The sequence below is a fragment of the Monodon monoceros genome, unplaced genomic scaffold (assembly GCF_005190385.1).
Source record: "Monodon monoceros isolate NGI ecotype Baffin Bay Population unplaced genomic scaffold, NGI_Narwhal_1 Super_Scaffold_9, whole genome shotgun sequence".
NCBI classification, from domain to species: domain Eukaryota; kingdom Metazoa; phylum Chordata; class Mammalia; order Artiodactyla; family Monodontidae; genus Monodon; species Monodon monoceros.
Genome location: NW_021703786.1, coordinates 10,133,269 through 10,153,558, shown reverse-complemented (window position 1 = coordinate 10,153,558; position 20,290 = coordinate 10,133,269). Strand labels below are relative to the sequence as shown.

Sequence of the window (20,290 nt, the reverse complement as noted above, 5' to 3'; positions counted from 1 at the left end):
AATGAGGCAGCACTGGAAAACAACCATCCAGCTGAAGCTGGGACCAACTAATGCACAGAAAAAAGTATATGCTCGTTCCAGAAAGCTACCTATGGTTATCTCATCCAACTTTGATTCCTTATCTTCTCTAAATATTTTGTGTATTTGTGACTTACCATGTGCTACATCTATCACTTAATTCTTTTTGTTCCAAATCCCAAAGTAATGCAGTTTCATTATAAAAAATTTGGAAAACAATGAAGACAATAAAAATCAACATGAAATTCTATTACCTACCATTACTTTCCATTCTTTTTTTTAGTATATTCGTGCAACCCTTGATCAGTTACCACTCATTTTATGTTGCTTCATAAAAGTTGTTTTTACTTATCTTTCCAGTAAGATAAGTTCACTGAAAATAGTGGTGCTGCCAGTTCTTTCTTTTATAACCTTTATCCTCTATGGTGGAAAAATACAGAATTCTTTACACAAAGTATCTGTAAAACCATGCTATCTAGTTGTTGTTGGTCTTTTTAAAATATTTATTTATTTAGGCTGCACTGGGTCTTAGTTGTGGCACGTGGGATCTTTAGTTGCAGCATGTGGACTCTTAGTTGCGTCATGTGAACTCATAGTTACAGCATGCATGTGGGATCTAGTTCCTCAACCAGGGATCGAACCCGGACACCCCGAACTGGAAGTGCAGAATGTTACCCACTGGACCACCAGGGAAGTCCCAAAACCATGCTACCTAGTGATATGTAAGAGTAGTAAAATGCTTTAGGTCAGAATGAGGTCAAGATAGCAACAGACTATACATCTGTACAGACCATACAAGACAGGAGAACAGAGTGAGGACTGGACATATATTTATGTATCTATTATAATGTTGGCTAAAACATTATGTCCATATATCATGACAATTTTCTGAAAATGCTCAGCCCTGAGATGGAACAAAATATAAACGTAATTTAAAAGAAAACCAAGTATTAAAAAAAGAAAACCAAGTATGAAGAGGTTAGGAAGCATTCTTTAGGAGTATTAAATAAAACCCAGATACTTAAAATCTAATTTTTATATCTATTCCAAAAATATTAACAGATCAATGACCCAAGATGAGAAACATTCTTAACAATCTTCTGATGTCTATCATTCCGTTGTACAGTGAGAAAAAAGAGAGTACTTTTAATTTACTTTTTTAAAAATTGAAGTCCAGCTGATTTACAATGTTGTGTTAATTACTGCTATACAGCAAAGTGACTCTGTTATACATATATACATATATATATATATATATATATATATATACACATTCTTTTTCATATTCTTTTCCATTATGGTTTAATCACAGGATACTGAATATAGTTCCCTGTGCTATACAGTAAGACCTGTTGTTTATCCATTCTATATATACCAGTTTGCATCTGCTAATCACAAACTCCCAATCCATCCCTCTCCCGCTCCCCTCCCCCCTTGGCAGCCACCAGTCTATTCTAAAAGAGAGTAATTTTAAATTATCAGTACTATTCAATAAGGTGGCAAATATTACACAACGCCACTGTGTATCCTCCCAACACTCACAATACAGTTACCTGCTTTTAGAAAAGACTAAAGCCCTCAAATAAAATAATACAGTATTGAAGTTAATAAAAAGTTCTGGGGACTTCCCTGGTGGCCCAGTGATTAAGAATCAGACTTCCAATGCAGGGGACGTGGGCTCGATCCGTGGTCGAGGAACTAAGGCCCCACATGCCGCAGGGTAACTAAGCCCGCACGCCACAACTACTGAGCCTGAGCACTCTGGAGCCCGAGTACCACAACCAGAGAGCCTGCACACCACAACTACTGAGCCCACACGTCACAACCAGAGAAGCCCGCACACCGCAATGAAGAAGAATCTGCACACCACAACGAAGACCCAGTGCAGCCAAAAACAATCTGAATGGAGTATCTTTCATATTACAAAATTTCAACTTAAAGAAGAAATAAATATAATTATCAGGCAACTCTAGAATGGTGAGTTGATTAGATTTATATTTTAAAGCAGAAATATAAAAGTAGAAAAAATATGTTTTGTATACAGGCAACTTTTCATGCTAAAGTAAGTATACAGAATAAAGAGACAATATCACTTGACAGTCAAATTGCTGATCTAATGACCAAGCAGTCTGCAATGATCCCTGTCACTATGAAAAAAAAGTGAAATTTAGTAAAATATTATAGTAAAAAGAAATATATACTTCAGATGATAAAGTTTTCAGAGACTCTCATAGTCAAGTATTGACTGAACATCTATATGTGCCAGTCATTTCTATTTCTCTAGGTGCAAGGGATATAGTGGTAAACAGGAGAGAAAGAATCCATGACCATAAAAAGCTTCATTCTAATAACGGAGGCACTATACAATGGGGGAAAGACAGCCTCTTCAATAAATGGTGTTGAGAAAACTGGACAGCTACATGCAAAAGAATCAAACTGGACTACTTGCTTATACCATAAAAAATAAGTTCAAAATGGATTAAAGGCTTAAGTGTTAAGTCTTGAAACCATAAAACTTCTAGAAGAAAACATAGGTAGTAAGCTCTCTGACATCAGTCTTAGTAATTTTTTTTTTTGAATATATCTCCTCAGGCAAGGGAAACAAAATCAAAAGTAAACAAATGGGACCACATCAAACTACAAAGCTTTTGCACAGCAAGGAAAACTATCAAAAACCCAAAAAGGCCACCTACTGAATGGGAGAGGATACTTGCAAACAATATATCTGGTAAGGGGTTAATATCCAAAATATACAAAGAACCCATAAAACTCAACATCAACAAAACAAACAATCCGATTAAAAAATGGGCAAAGATCCTGGGTATTTACCCAAAGAAAACAAAAACACTAATTAGAAAAGATATATGCACCCCTATGCTCATTGCAGCATTATTTACAACAGCCAAATTATGGAAGCTACCTAAGTGCCCATCAACAGATAATGGATAAAGAAGATGTGATATATATACACGATGGAATATTAGCCATAAAAAAGAATGAAACCTTGCCATCTATGACAACATGGATGGAACCAGAGGGTATTATGCCAAGTGAAATAAGTCAGACAGAGAAAGACAAATACTGTATGACTTCACTTATAGGTGGAATCTAAAAAACAAAACAAATGAACATAACAAAACAGAAACAGTTACAGACAAAGAGAATGAACAGGTGGTTACCAGAGGGGAAGCGGGTAGGGAAAGAAATAGGTGAGGGAGATTAAGAGGTACAAACTTCCAGCTGCAAAATAAATGAGTCACAGGTATGAAATGTGCAGCACGGGAAATACAGTCAATAACTGTAATATCTTTGTATGGTGACACATTGTAACTAGACTTATCTGGTGATCATTTGAGTTGTATAGAAATATCGAATCACTATGTTGTGTAACAGGAACCAACACAGTGTTGTAGGTCAATTATACATCAAAAACAAACTCATTGAAAAAGAGATTTGTGATTAACAAAGGTAAGAGGTGGGGGGAGGGGGAATCGGACGAAGGCAGACAAAAAGTACAAACTTCCAGTTATAAGATAAATAAGTACTAGGGATATAATTTATAACATGATAAATTAACACTACTGTATGTTATATATGAAAGTTGTTAAGAGTAACTCTTAAGAATTTTCCTCACAAGGAAAAAAATTTTTTCTATTTCTTTAATTTTGTATCTATATGAGATGACAGACGCTCACTAAACTTGTGATAATCATTTCACAATGTATCTAAGTCAAATCATTTTGTTGTACACCTTAAACTTACACAGTGCTATATGTCAATTATATCTCAATAAAGCTGGAAGAAAAAAAAAAGCTTCATTCTAGTGGGGAAAAGTATATTAGGCAGACACACACCAATTAAGTAAGACAAAGATAAATGCTACGAAGATGATAAAAACGGGGTGATATGATCAAAGCCTTCTTAAAGGAAGGGCTTAGGGAAGATAGGGAAGAATTCTCTTGCAGAGGTAACATTTGAGTTGACACTTAATGATGAAGAGGCAATCATGGGGGAAGCATGTTCCAAAAAGAAGTAATAACGAGTGCAAAGGCCCTGAGAAAGGGAAAAAAGTTCTGGCATAATCAAAGAACAGTAAGAAGGCCAATGTGTCTGGAGTATTTTGAATAACAGATTATATAAAGAGAGATGAGAAAGTAGAGAAAAGAAAGATTTTTATAGGGTCTTACTGGCCACGGAAAGTGATTTTGGTTGCAAAAGTGAGATTACTTGATTTATGCTGTAGAACAACGCTATCTAATAGAACTTCTGAAATGTTCTATACCTGCTCTGCTCAATTTGGTAGCCACAAGCGGCTACTGAGTATCTGAAATCTGCCTAGTGTGACTGAGGACTGACTTTAAATTTTTAACGTTAATTAATTTTTTTTTTAATTTTTAAAATTTATTTATTTTTGGTTGCATTGTGTCTTCGTTGCTGTGTGCGGGCTTTCTTCAATTGTGGCAAGCGGGGTCTACTCTTTGTTGCGGTGCACGGGCTTCTCATTGCAGTGGCTTCTCTTGTGGAGCACGGGCTCTAGGTGCGTGGGCTTCAGTAGCTGTGGCACATGGGCTCAGTAGTTGTGGCACATGGGCTTAGTTTCTCCGTGGCATGTGGGATCTTCCCAGACCAGGGCTCGAACCGGTGTCCCCTGCATTGGCAGCATATTGTTAACCACTGCGCCACCAGGGAAGTCCCATAATGTTAATTTAAATAATCACATATGGTTAATGGCTACCATACTGAACAGTGCAACTCTACAAAGATTGCTCTGGTTGCAGTGTGGAGAATGGATTATAGTAAAGCCAAGAGCGGAAGCAAGGCAACCAGGACAGAAGATATTACAACAGCCCAGAAAAAAAACCCTTGAGAAAAAAAGGATTGGTATAAGAAATACAGATTTGATAGTTATCCAAATGGCTGAATGAGAAAAAAGTTAAATTTAGAAAATGAAAAGAACAGTGCTCACCAATCATTTCTACAATACTAAGAACTGCATTTCCAGCAAACTTCACTATAGGTATTCTGCCTAAAAATTAGTTTCTGGAAATTATTTAGTAATTGGTGGGGGTAGCAGACTACATATTTTATGCCAGAAAAGCACAGCTTGATATTTTCTCCAGTCTCCACTGATGATCTATTGAAACAAAAGGGCAAATTCAACATATGGAGACTCTTCAGGGTCTGTGTGTCCATCTGGGCTGACAATGAGCAGGATGCAGGATCCAAAAAACTTTTGGTCCAACTGAGGATCTAATTTTGCCTCAACGTTCAGCCTAATAATAAGGCAGGTTCTCAAGGCTCTCCAAATGTGGCACTACCATGTAAGCACAGTATTTTATTTTAATAGTTTTTAAAGATAGATTTTATTTTCTAGAGCAGTTTTAGATTCACAGCAAAACTGAGAAGATACAGAGATTTCCCATATGCCTCTAGCCCCATAGTATTTTATCTTTATGACAATGTAAAATCATAGCTACTTGATCAATAGCTATTATCAAAAGCAATTACTATGGGACCTCCCTGGTGGTGCAGTGGTTAAGAATCCACCTGCCAATGCAGGGGACATGGGTTCGATCCCTGGTCCGGGAAGATCCCACATGCCGTGGAGCAACTAAGCCCATGTGCCAAAGCTACTGAGCCTGCGATCTAGAGTCCACGAGCTACAACTATTGAAGCCCGTCGCCTAGAGCCCGTGCTCCGCAACAGAAGCCACCTGAATGAGGTGCCTGTGCACTGCAACAAAGAGTAGCCCATGCTCGCCACAACTAGAGAAAGCCCGTGCGCAGGAACAAAGACCCAATGCAGCCAAAAATAAATAAATAAGTAAATTTTAAAAATAAATTTAAAAAAGCAATTACTATTTAATTAGTTAAGTTATTCATTGTTTGAAGTGGAAAATATACAAATCTAGAGGTCACTAGTTTATAAATATATTTACTATAAGATTGAGCAAGATGACTAGTTAGATCCTCATTAGATAGATATGACAAAAATAAAATCTTAAAAGTAAACCCAAAGGAAAAAATTTCTCTCCTGCTTATGCAAGCATATTTTTCTATGAACTACTTAAGAATTTTAGAAATAAATGATAAACTGAAAGGGGAGGGTTGGGTAATTAAAAAAAAAGACTGGTGGGCTTTTAAAAAAATTGTAGTGAAATATATAACATGAAATTTGTCATATTAACCATTTTTAAATGTACAGCTTTGTGGTATTAATTATATTTACCACGTTTACAACCATCACCACCATGCATTTCCATAACTTTTCATCACCCCAAACACACACTATAACATACAATAGCTTCCCATTCTCTCCTTACACCCCCCAGCTCCTGGTAACCTTTAATCTATTTCTCATTTCTATCAATTTGTCTATTCTAGGTATTTAAGTAAAATCATACAGTATTTGTCTTTATATAAGTGTCTTATTTCACTTAGAATATTACTTTCAAAATTCACCTATGTTGTAGCAGCCATCAAAACTGGCGGAATAATATTCCACTATATATACGGTTGACCCTTGAACAACGTGGCGGGGGGAGGTTAGGGACACTGACCCTCCAGGGCAATAAAAAAAAAATCCACATATAACTTTACAGTCAGCCCTTTGTATCTGTGGATTCAACCAAGAGTAGACCGTGTAGTACTGTAGTATGTATGTACTGGATAAAAAAAATCCGTGTATTAAGTGGACACTTGCTGTTCAAACCCACGTTGTTTAAGGGTTCTTTTGTTGATGGATACTTGGGTCATTTCCACCTTTTGGCTAATGTGAAATATTCTGCAATGAACCCTAACACACAGGTATCTGTTTGTGTCCCAGTTTTCAATTCTTTGCGATATATATACTTAGGACTGAAACGGCTGGGTCATATGGTAATTTTTTTTGCTCAGCTTTTTAAGGAACCACCAAACTATTCCATAGCAGCTGCTCCATTTTACATTCCCATTAGCAATGCATGAGGATTCCAATTTCTCCATTCTTATTAATACTTATTTTGTTTCTTCCTTCCCTCCCTTCCTTCTTTGCTCTCCCTCCCTCCCTCTCTCTTGTCCCTCCTTCCTTCCTTCCCTCCCCCCCTTTCGTTTTCTTTTCTTTTCTTTCTTACATTACAGCCAAATTGGCAGATGTGAAGTGGTATTTCATTGTTTTTGATTTGCATTTCCCTAATGACAAATGATGCTTATTGGCCATTTACATATCTTCTTTGGAGAAATGTCTATTCAAATCCCTTACCCATTTTTTAATTGGGTTGATTGTTGTTGAACTGTAGTACTTGAAATATTCTGAATACTAGACCCTTATTTGATATATGATTTATAAATATTTCTCCTATTCCATAGGCTGTCTTTTCACTTTCTTGATAATGTCCTCTGATGTACAAAAGTTTTTAATATTGGCAAATTCCAATTCACCTGTGAACAGAGATAGTTTTACTTCTTTCTTTCCAACACGGATGCATTTTATTTTATTTTTGTCTAATTGTTTTGGCTAGAACTTTCAGGACAAAGATGAATAGTAGTAGTGAAAGCAGGCATCCTTGTCATGTTCTTGATCTCAGGGAGGAAGATTTGAATATAATGTTAGCTGTGGGTTTTTCATAAATGCCTTTTATCATATTAAGGAAGGTTCCTCTATTCCTAGTTTTCTGAATGTTTCTATCATGAAAATGTGCTGGATTTTGTCAAATGTCTTTTGTGTCAATTGAGATAATCATGGTTTTCACCCTTCATTCTACTAATGTGGTGTACACTGCATTAATTTTCTTAGGTTGAATCACCTCTGCGTTCCTGGGATAAATCCCACTTAGTGATGGTGCATAATCCTTCTATATTCTGTTGCATCCGATTTGCTAGTATTTTGTTGAGACTTTCTGCATTTATATTGATAGGAGATATTGGTCTGTAATTTTCTTTTCTTTTTTCTTCTCATGTCTTTTTTCTGGTTTTGATATAGGTTAATGCTGGCCTCATAGAGTAAGTTAGGAAGTGTTCCTTCCTCTTGATTTTTTTTAAGACTTTGAGAAGAACTGGTGTTAATTCTTTTATTTTTTTAAAATATTTATTTATTTATTTGGCTGCATCGGGTCTTCGTTGCAGCACGCACAATCTTCATTGTGACGGCGGATCTTTCATCGCGACAAAAGGGCTCTTCGCTGCAGCGCACTGGCTTCTCTCTAGCTGTGCTCAGGCTTAGTTGCCCCACAGCACGTGGGATCTTAGTTCCTTGACCAGGGATCGAACCCGCGTCCCCTGCATTGGAAGGCAGATTCTTAACCAATGGACCACCAGGGAAGTCCCTATCTTCTTTTAATGTTTGGTACAATTCACTACTGAAGTCTTCTGGTCTTGGACTTTTCTTTTTTGGAAGGTTTTTGATTACTGATTCAATCTCTTTGTTATAGGCTTGTTCAGAATTTTAATTTTTTTCTTGGGTCAGTTTAGGTAACTTGTGTATTTCTAAGAAATACCTGTCTGGTGTGGTTTTAATTTTAAGTGGGGAAGCAAAGCACTGTGAGATGTAGCAGATACTGCTGGCTCCCTAACCAAGTCATCTTTCCCATCTCATGCTTGTTGGCAGAACCCTGATTTTGTTAGACGCTGACCCCTTTCTCATAGGATTCATAAGTAAATCATGATTAGTTTAAGCCAATACTAACATGGTGATCCCATTCAGATTGCCACTGATTGATTCAGAGGTCAACAAATGACCTAGCTCTGGTTAATGAGACTCAAGGGTACGTCAGCTAGGTGGTTTCTGAGAAAGGCTCCTTTGTCACTAGAGATAAAATATGGTCTTTCTTCTGCTGGACAATGTGGAATCTGCATGTGATACCTCAAACCACAGCAGCAGTCTTACAATCACTGGGGACAGAGGAGCCAGAAGATGGAAAAAAAACCTAGTTCCCTGATAACCTCTATGAATTCTGAATTAACCCATCCTGGAGGTACTCGACTTTGTATTGATTATCTTTTTTAATCAAATTCTTTGTATTTTTAGGGTGCTGTGTTTATGTAGAGGGCTACTATCTTATTTGCTATACATGGGTTTATGACCTTTTTGTGGATCATACATTATCAATATCCTTTTTTTTATCAACTAATGGTTTTTATCCTGAATTCTGCTTTTATTGTTAATATTATTGTCTAGGGGTATTTTCTTTTAACAATATATAGCTGGGTTTCATTTTTTATTTATTTTATTATTATTTTTTTTTAAGAATTGTTTTAATTTTTGGCTACATCAGGTCTTAGTTGTGGGATCTGCCTTGCAGCATGTGGGATCTTTCGTTTGCAGTGCATGGGCTCCAGAGCATGTGGGCTCTGTAGTTTGCAGCACACGGGCTCTCTAGTTGAGGAATGCGGGCTTAGCTGCCCCGTGGCATGTGGGATCTTAGTTCCCCGACCAGGGATAGAACCCACGTCCCCTGCATTGGAAGGCAGATTCTTAACCACTGGACCACCAGGGAAGTCCCCGGGTTTCATTTTTTAACCTTCTTGGCAGTCGCTGTTTCTAGATAGGGGAATTGAGCCCATTTACGTGGTCATAGCTGTATTTGGCTTTAATTGTTTCACATTTTTCAGTTATCATACTTAGTTATTTCCTCTATTCTCTTTGCTTATCTATCTACCTTGGACAAGTTTCCAATCATTCTTACCACTATTCCCACTATTCTAATTTGGAATGTCTATCGTATTTTTCCATTAGTCAATTTATTATATACCCCTCCCTAGCACTGACAATGTTTGAACATTAAATGATAGGCATTCATATTCCCCTTACCAAGATGAGACCTTTATAATACTTTCTCATACTACTACATTTTCCCAAATGTTTATTTTTAAAATAGGCTATTATATAATATATGCCCAACAGCAAGCAACCTGAACATAATAACATGAGCCTCAATTTTCCATCCAAAAAGGTTTTTTGCTAACTTGAATACATCAAGTTTTAGGGATATATATGATAACATTTTGAAATTTATAATATTTAAATCATCTTTATGTTATAAATATATATTTAAAATCTAAACTAAATTTTCAAAAATTCTCCTTCTTGTAATTTATGAAATGTTACCCAAACTATTCACATGCATCTTAAAACATTTATCTTCATCATCACCAAACTACTTCTGAGCCATCTAACAGTTTTTCAGAGTAAAACATTTTCACTTGCTTGAAAATCAGCACTTTTGAGTCTGGTATCATGTCCCTAGAAATGTTATCCAAAGGTACCAGCAACCATTTGCAAAGCATTAAGACAGTTGGGCTTTCCCATTCCACCTAAGATAAGTAGACACCCATAATCTCCACAACCAAACCACTTAATGCATCATATTTCAAAGTAATATTCAAGAAGCCAGTTAATAAAGATATCTAACACAACTATAAGGTTATGACCCCTAGAATAATTCTAAATTTTGTGTTAAATTATGTTAAATTCCATTACTTCTGTAAAAAGAAAATTCTGCCAGGTGACCTCTATGAGCTTCCTGGTATTGGCACTGGCTGAGTTTCAGGCTAACATTTCTTTCCCAAACAGTACTTTGTTGTTCAAAACAAGAGACTTGAAAGAACATCACATAACATGAGGGATTTTGTAAGGCAACTCTTTTTTCAATTTTCAGGTGGAAAAAACACAAACAAACTTATCTTACATTTAATAGTATGTGGTAACTGAGAATTTCTGTCTTGTTATTTCTAAAATTTCCCTTTCATTTCCAGTTTGAAAAAAAATCCTTACATAAGACATATTACAAATTCACCATTTGTTCTTCATTCTTTCCACTCCATAATGTCTAACTATATATTACAATATTCACTGCTTACCACTGTTTCTACACCATCTTCCCCTGTCGTGAGATTTGTTACTATTGAACTTTTATTTGGTCAGAGATATTCCTTGACTATTTTCCTCAGATAAAGTACCTGGAGGTATATTTGGTATCTACAAATTTGAAAAATTTGAATTTTATCCTAAAAGTTTGTGAAGTGTAGTATTTTCTCAGTAATTGAGATACTGCTCTTCTCTCTTAGCTTCTAACTCCTATTTATCCTTGGATTTCAAGAAATTCACCTGTTTCGGGCTCAAGGTTCTTTTTCAATCTAGATTCAAGTCTTTTCCCTCCAGTTCAAGAAGTTCCATTTTTCACTTAAAATCCCCCAAATACACCAAAATAATAATTGTGGTTATTTCTAGGCAGCAGGGTTACAGATAATATTTATTTTCTTCTTCATAGTTTTCTGTATGTTTTCAATTTGTTTGGCAATAGACACGCACATGAGCAGAACAAACAAAGCTATTAAATAGAAAGCAAGTAAAGTAAACTAAACTAGGCAGAGTCTTCAAGGAATAAAACAAAGACTGAGAAATGGTACCAGGTTTAACAAGAAGAGTCTCTGACATTTGCTCTATACTGCTTCCATGCCAGCCCCAGATTAGAAAATGGTTTTGTGCTATTAAAGTTAAAAACACACTGTTACATTAGGCTCAAAGCTCCTGGGATTGGCTAAAGGATTTCACTAGTATCTGTTCTCCAAAATAATCCTCTCCCAAATCAGTTAAAAGCTAAGTAAGAATAATTTAATTTTTTTTCAAAAAATACTACTATAATAATAAAAATTATCTTAACGGCTGTAATGGCCAAGAATTTAGCAAGCAAAGCTGTGTAGAAGCAAATTTTATTTTGAAATTTAAAATTCTTAAGAACAAGATGTCTAGGTATACAGGCAGTAAGCTGGTATAAATAGCTTTGTTTCTTGGCACAGGTATTTTCCTATTCACATGTGCTTGTTCTGAAAACAGCCCGAGCACTCACAGTATTTACAGTTACCTATCCAACATTCCCCTCTCCTCCTTCCTTAACGTAGACCCATGAGTTCATTTGGGGCAGCAAAATGCACAGTTAAAAATGTTTTGCTCTCCAGACCACCTTATACTGGTTGGAGGATGTGCAGAATGTGTCCCAGTTTCCCAGTTTCAAAGAGAGGTAATAAGTAAAGAAGATAAGGCTAGGCCTCTGGGAAAGCTATTTTTTCTGACTGAAAAAAAAAAAAAGGAAAAGGAAGCAGACTCAGCGGGCATGAGCCCTTTGCCCTTCTCCTTGCCCGTAGCATTTGCAAACATAATGACATGAGCTACATGCTAAAGATGACAAGATAGGAAAAAGAAGAGGAGCCCTGGTCCTTTGAGAAAACTAAATCTTTTGGTTATATTAATACAAAATTTATATAAGAGCCTTAAAATCAGACAGATAGGAGAAATGTTAGTTATCTGGATGGAATAAATCTTCTGACTTTGTGCATAAAAAGCAAGCACTTACAAGAAGAAAATGTTTCACCTTTTGGTCAAAAGACTGCTTGCAGTGAAAGAGCAATCTACAATGAAATCATACAAAATGGGTTTTCTGTTCTAAATTAACAGTTCATACACAAAGAAACATTTAGCTAGCCCCTAAAATCCCTATGAGATAGTCTAGTCTTCTATTCCTAGGATAGGTAGAAGTGGGAAGGAAAGATGACACAGATTATCAGTACTACAAATTACAGGCCCAATACCAATCCTTTTATAGTTTCTGCACACAAGTATTACTATAATTTATCATAAATATCTGTGGGAAATTATCCTAAACTCCTAAAATATTATTTATAATTAAGTTTGCACATTATAAAATTAACTTCAGGATTTGAATGTTTGTCTAACACAGGTAAGCCCTGTATAAAACGGGGTAATAGCCTCAAAAGATTGAGCAGAGAGAGCTTTAGTCAATGGTAGCATAAATCAACAATGGTTTTATATAGAAGAACCTGTATTCTAGCTCTGAAGGGGTGCAGATTTAATTAACTCATCTCTAAGGTACAAAAAAAATATGACCCCTTATTCAAAAAAAATAGAAGACTATCAATTCAGTAAACTGACCAGACTCTAGCTAACTTAGGACAAAGAATTATTTTGTTATTTTTTAAACTTTATTTTGATTTCCCTTTAGTTTCATATAAAAATTCTTTTTAAGAAATGTCAAATCAAATGGGGGGGACAGAGAGAAAACCTACATGAAAATAGCTAAAACTAAATGTTACATATACAAAAATAATAAACACAGTAAAATCAAAGAGTTGCTTCTGGATTTGCTTGCCTTTCATTTAAGTACATCTGTCAAAAAATGTATTTTAAAGAAAGGTTAGGGGAACTTCCCTGGCTGTCCAGTGGTTAACGACTTCACCTTCCAATGCAGGGGTGTGGGTTCAATCCCTGGTCAGGGAGCTAAGACCCCAGGTGCCTCGCAGCCAAAAATCCAAAACATAAAACAGAAGCAATACTGTAACAAATTCAATAAAGACTTTAAAAATAATGGTCCACATCAAAAAAAAAGAAAGGTTAGGGACTCTACGCTCCCAATGCAGGGGGCCCAGGTTCGATCCCTGGTCAGGGAACTAGATCCCACATACCGCAACTAAAAATAAAAGATCCCACATGCCACAACTAAAGATCCCACACACCTCAACGAAGATCCCGCAAGCAGCAACGAAGATTCCTGCGTGCCGCAACTAAGACCCCGTGCAGCCAAATAAATAATAAATGAAGATTTTTTTAAAAAAAGGTTATTTAGAAGTAAAATATTAATCAGGTTATGTACAATTCCAGAAATGTAAACGGAGCACAGTAAAAACAAAACAAAACAAAACACACACACACACACACACAACCCAAGGGACTTCCCTCATGGCACAGTGGTCAAGAATCTGCCTGGCAATGCAGGGGACAATGGTTTGATCCCTGGTCCAGGAAGATCCCACATGCCGCGGAGCAACTAAATCCGTGTGCCACAACTGAGCTTGCACGCCACAACTACTGAAGCCTGTGCTCCATAACAAGAGAAGCTGCCGCAAGGAGAAGCCCACACACCACAACGAAGAGTAGCCCCTGCTCACTGCACTAGAGAAAGCCTGCATGCAGCAACAAAGACCCAACACAGCCTAAAATAAATAAATAATTTTTTTAAAAAAAGCCACTAATACCATTACAGCATGTAATTAAAGGACTGTTCCAACTTACCTCACACAACATTCTACTGCACGAAACCAGTGAAGCATCTCATCATGTAGAGTACACAACTGAAGGCAAGACAGGAAAACTTTCTCAGCATCACTGTACCAGCCTGCATCTGAAAGAAAGCCACCTAAGGGACAAGAAAAACCAAAAACTTTAGATAATTTAATAAATCACTTGAAAGCTAAAATGACATGCTTACAATGATTATTACCTAAAATGAAAAAACCTCTGTTTAGTCTGAAACAAAGATACTAATTGTGAAATTAAAAAAAAAAAGGAACTCAAACCAGGGAAATTAGATCAAAGTTGAGACCCTGAATAAGGAGTAAAGAGTTTTTGTTTTGTTTTGTTTTTTACTTTTGGCTGTATTGGGTCTTCATTGCTGCGCGCAGGCTTTCTCTAGTTGCGGCGAGCAGGGGCTACTCTTCGTTGCGGTGCGCGGGCTTCTTGTTGCGGTGGCTTCTCTTGCTGTGGAGCACAGGCTCTAGGTGCGCGGGCTTCATCAGTTGTGGCACACAGGCTCAGTAGCTGTGGCGCACAGACTTAGTTGCTCGGCGGCATGTAGGATCTTCCCCAACCAGGGATCAAACCCATGTCCCCTGCACTGGCAGGCGGATTCTTAACTGCTGTGCCACCAGGGAAGTCCCAGGAGTCAAGAGTTTTAGCCTTGGGCTTTCCTGGTGGCGCAGTGGTTAAGAATCCGCCTGCCAATGCAGGGGACATGGGTTCGATCCCTGGTCCGGGAAGATCCCACATGCCTCGGAGCAACTAAGCCCGTGTGCCACAACTACTGAGCCTGCACTCTAGAGCCCGCAAGCCACAACTACTGAGCCCACTCGCCACAGCTACTAAGCCCGCGCACCTAGAGCCGGTGCTCTGAAGCAAGAGAAGCCACCGCAATGAGAAGCCTGTGCACAGCAACGAAGGGTAGCCCCCGCTCGCCCCAACTAGAGAAAGCCAGCACATCAATGAAGACCCAATGCAGCCAAAAATAAATAAAATAAATTAATTAAAAAAAAAAAGTTTTAGCCCTCCAAATGTACTTCATCACCTAAGAGTTGACATTTTCCAGCTAATTAGCCACTATATTTAGTGATTTGTCTAACATTTTAATCATGCAGGGTAAACATAACCTTCCAATCTCTCCATACCCAATCCCAAAGAGGATAAAGACATCTGAATAAACTTAATCTTCTTAGCATAACAGCACATCATAGAGGATAGACAGATAAGAGACAGTAGTGCTTGCTCATCTTAATTTTTTTTAGCAAAAAATTAAACTGCATGGGGCAGTTTAATTTTTTATGCATGGGGCATGTGGGCATCATTTCCTTAGGATACTGTCCATCTTTTTAGAGGCTCCTGACCCGCTCCTAATAGTTTAATACATTTTTTGATAGTGTCAACTAATCTTAATAGCGTCAACAGTATCTGGGTCAAGAAAAAATATATTTTGCTCAGACTGGTGTTTCATGTTTAATTAAAGCTATATGAAATGAAACAAATATTTTAACTGGAGAGAAGTGTGCTTTAGAACACTTTTTTATCCCCCCAAATATGACATTTTAGGGTCCTCACTGAATGACTGGAATAATGAGATTATAATATTCATATGAGGCAACCTCCTACTCATTACCTCAACATATTGTGCACTGTGCTGGGTTATTAGGCTATTATCTCTCAGCTTCAAACCAACCCTTCTAGACTGTTCTATGACACTGGGCTAGGACTCTATAACCACATTTCTCTTCTGCCAGCTGGCTCCCTAGTAGTCTCTACCAAAGAAGGCACTAGAGAGAAAGACTGTAAGACTGGAGAAGTAAGAGACACTCCCTGATAGCTTCCAGTTTCTGCCAGCAACGCCCCTGCTAACAGCAGTGTCCCAGGGTAATGTTTCTTTACTCTGGCAGTGGCAATTCATCTCAGTAAGCCAATTCCAGCTGCAGTTTTCCAACACTTACAGAACCTGATTCACAGCACCCCATCAGAGAGACACTAGTACCAGCCAGTCAGGTGTCCCTCCTAGAGGTCGAGATTCTAGACCCACGAGCTCCCTTCTCAGAACTCTGAGGCACCTGTACCAGCCAAGCAGCATCCCAGCTCTGCGAGGTACCTCCTCAAGCTTCTTTTTTTTTTTTTTTTTCTTTTGGCCACGCCATGCAGCCTGTGGGATCTTAGTTCCCTGACCAGGGACTGAACGCTGTGAAAATACTAAAGACCTTTAAATTATATACTTTAAATGGGTGCACTGTACGGTATGTGAATTATATCTCAATAAAGCTGTCATTTTTTAAAAGTTTCCATCATGTATACTTCTGGTATGAAGTGTTTTCACTGTTTTGGTAATTTTAGGATCAAGACTGACAATATAACTGAATCTGTTAGGACTTGGTTCTAACTCCAAGATACTTGTTCAATCTGGCTCCTTACAGTGGCCAGACTGGTACAAGTGAAGAGACAACAGAGGACCTCAGTGAACATTAGCCTTCCTGCCTTTCACCTTCCTTGATACTAAATATCTCCCACATAGATTTTTACATGACTACCTAGGACTAAATGGATGTCAATATTAACATTCATCTAGGTCACGAACACTCTATTAAGAGACATTCTTTAGCCACAATTCTTTGTTGCAATTTATATTCCACAGGACTATCAAAGGATAAATGCTGAGGGTTGTTTTCGGAAAAGAATGTTAAGTTCCTCCAAGCAAACTGTCTATGACCACTACAAAAAAAAATTTTTTTCCTAATACTGAAGGAAATGATCATGAAAACTTGGCAAAGAAAGTAAATGTGCACGTGCCAAAGAGAGAGAGAGAGAGAGAGAAAACATGCACACACACACATTAATGTGAGAAGTTAAAAATGAAAGGTAGAGCTTCCCTGGTGGCGCAGTGGTTAAGAATCCACCTGCCAATGCACGGGACACGGGTTCGAGCCCTGGTCCGGGAAGATCCTACATGCTGCGGAGCGACTAAGCCCGTGCGCTGCAACTACTGAAACCCTCGCGCCTAGAGCCCGCGCTCTGCAACAAGAGGAGCCACCACAATGAGAAGCCTGCGCACCGCAACAAAGAGTAGCCCCCCACTCCCCGCAACTAGAGAAAGCCTGCGTGCAGCAACAAAGACCCAACGCAGCCAAAAATAAATAAATAAAATAAACAAATTTATAAAATAAAAAAATGGGCAGAGGATCTGAATAGACATTTTTCCAAAAAAGACATACAGATGGCCAACAGATACATGAAAAGATGCTCCACATCACTAATCATCAGGGAAATGCAAATCAAAACCACAATGAGATACCACCTCACACCTGTCAGGATGGCTGTCATCACCAGAAAACAACAAATAACGAGTGTTCGCGAGGGTGTGGAGACAAGGGAACCCTTCTGCACTGCTGGTGGGGCTGTAAATTGGCACAGCCACTATGGAGAACCGTGTGGAGGTTGCTCAAAACATTTAATATAGAACTGCCACATGATCTAGCAATTTCACTTCTGGGTATTTATCCAAAAACGGCAAAAACACTAACTCAAAAAAGATATATGCACCTCAGTGTTCAGTGAAGCATTATTTATAATAGCCAAGATATGTAAGCAACCTAAATGTCCATCAACAGATGAATGAACGGATAAAGAAGGTGTGAGGTATATTTACACACACAACAGTGGAATATTACCCAACCACAAAAATTAAACATAAAAAAAAAAAGAAAAGAAATCTTGTGACAACACAGATGGATCTAGAGGGTATCATGCTAAGTGAAATAAGTCAGACAGAGAAAGACAAATACCATATGATCTCACTTATATGTAGACTCTAAAAATCAAAACAAACAAACAAAACAAAATGAAAATAGACTCGTAGATACAGAGACCAAACAGTTGGTTGCCAGAGAAAGGAGGTGGGGTGTGGGGTGAAAGAGGTGAAGGGGATTAAGAGGTCTGAGCCTCCAGTTAGAAAATAAATAAGCCATGGGAATGTAATATACAGCCTAAGGAACATGGTCAATAATATTGTAATAACTTTGTACAGGGACTATACTTGTCGTGGTAATCATTTCATAAAGTATGCAAATTCCAAATCACTATGCAGTACACCTGAAACCAACATAATACTGTATGTCAACTACATTTAAATAAAACACACACACACAAATGAGTATATGTAAAAACCAATGAAAGTTAAATAAGGTCTATAGTCTAGGTAACAGTATTAAACCAGTATCAATTTCCTGGTTTTGATATTGTCTGTAAATCTACAATCATTTCAAAATAAAAATTTTTCCACAAACAAAGTAAAAAGGTAGCAATAACTTGAATAAATAATTGCCTGAGACATACTTATCTATGTAGATTTGTAAAAGCCATACTAAAATGTTATGCAACATTAAACGATATCTTTCTATGTGTGTAGCATACAAAGCCTTTTCAGAATCCTTTTCCATTTATGTTTTTAGTATTCTCATACCCATGAGGAAATGGAGATTTACCCTCATTTTAGAGATGGGAAAACTGAGGTCCCAAAAGGATTAAGTCCCACGTCACAGCACACAGTAAGCTGGTGAAAGAGGTTGGTAGCAGCTTGACATGGTAGAAAGGTAAGTGGTTTGGAATCACAGCGCCACAGGATTCTAAACTTAGCTCCATTACTATGTGACTTGAGCAAGTTACTCAACTTTTCTGAGTCTGTTACCTCATTTCTAAAACTCTATTAATACCTTCACATCACTGGAATGTCATGAGGATTTTCTCGAAAGACAGCATTTAGATACATAGTATAGTACTTAGCACAAAGTTAATGTTCAATATATCACATCTAGTTCTTCTCACAACCTCCCACGTTGACTTTGGGAATGTCCTGTGAGAATCCTTTAATGCCAGCAGGCTTAGTTCTGAGTCATGTCACAGGACAAAACACCCCTCTGTTTTACCATTACTTACCTAAAACAAAGCCAACCTGAATGGCTTTTTCCTTTACTGCAGCATCTGATTCCGCTATGTAAGAGCACCGCCTACTGAATGAGTAGGCTAAGACTGAAGCAACTTTCACACCATGATCCATCAAAGCCTGGAAACAATGATGAAGCAAATGTCTGAAAGAGAAGGAAAAGGTCATTTTTGTTTTTATAAAGGTAACATATTTTGTCCTTTTAGAAAGTGCTAACTTTCATGCACATTGTTCCTTCCTGCCTCAGGAAATTTGCACATGCTGTTCCTTCTACCTAAAAAAGCTTTTCACCATCACCTAGTTCTCTCCCATAAATCGGTTAGACTTCAGCTCAAATGTCACTTCCGCCAGTAGATCCTCCCTGTCTCCTGTCTCCCTCTCTTCATCAGCCTGATGGGGCCATGGTAGGCCTATCCCAGGATCCCCAAGGACCTTGTAGGTTATGTTAAGGCATTTACTCTTCTATCTAGAAGAGAATAGGGAGCCACCAAAGTGTTACCAGTCAGGAAAGATAAGATCAAATATGCTGGTAGGTCTGAGGCTCAGAGAATTATGAACAGCAGCAAGCAGCTTACCTGGGACACAGGTGACCCTTGCTCAACAAACAGTGGCCTCATCCTACCTCCCCAGGGTACCTCCAGTAATTCCCTGTGGTAGTGTTTTCCAGAATGGGGCATGACCATCACTGGGGGCTCTAGGCACAATTTTAGTGGCATATAACCAAATATTTTTCAAAGATTAACATATTTATTTCAATGGGGATTCAAAAATAAAACTTGCAATCTAAAAAGAAAAAAAAAGAAAGTGCTAACTTGCTCTTCTGAAATAACAGTACCATTATTTTCAAAGATGGAATAAGATAAAAATCAACTGTTTGCCTTATGAATTATGAGGTCATAATAATTCACAATTTGGCCTAGTATCTTTTACTCAGTGGATCACTGAGTGATTCTGTGTATGTAAATTGATGACAGTGAAGGATGAAAACAACTTCTAACATCAATCTTAAAAACCAAATTGTCTTGTAATTCAACAATGACCCAATTAAAAAATGGGCAATAGATTTGAACAGAGATTCCTCCAAAGAAAAAATACAAAGGCCAATAAGCACAAGAAAAGATGCTCAATATCATTAGTGATTAGGGAAATGCAAATCAAACTCACAATGAGATACGACTTCACACTATCTAGGACGGCTATAATACTTTTTAAAAAAACAGTTGATGGCAAGGATATGGAAAAACTGAAACCCTCATACGT

The 20,290-nt window shown here is 37.7% G+C and overlaps 1 protein-coding gene across 1 annotated transcript in view; it reads right to left on the bottom strand.

Annotated features, from left to right (window-relative positions):
• The window catches only part of APPBP2 (amyloid beta precursor protein binding protein 2), a 66,512-nt gene that overhangs the window by 15,332 nt on the left and 30,890 nt on the right, over positions 1 to 20,290 (bottom strand). The window contains exons 3-4 of the mRNA XM_029211892.1: positions 19,024 to 19,175; positions 14,080 to 14,203 (exon numbers count right to left, since the gene is read on the bottom strand). Coding sequence (XP_029067725.1) covers positions 14,080 to 14,203; positions 19,024 to 19,175 — 276 coding nt within the window. The remainder of the gene's footprint in view (positions 1 to 14,079; positions 14,204 to 19,023; positions 19,176 to 20,290) is intronic.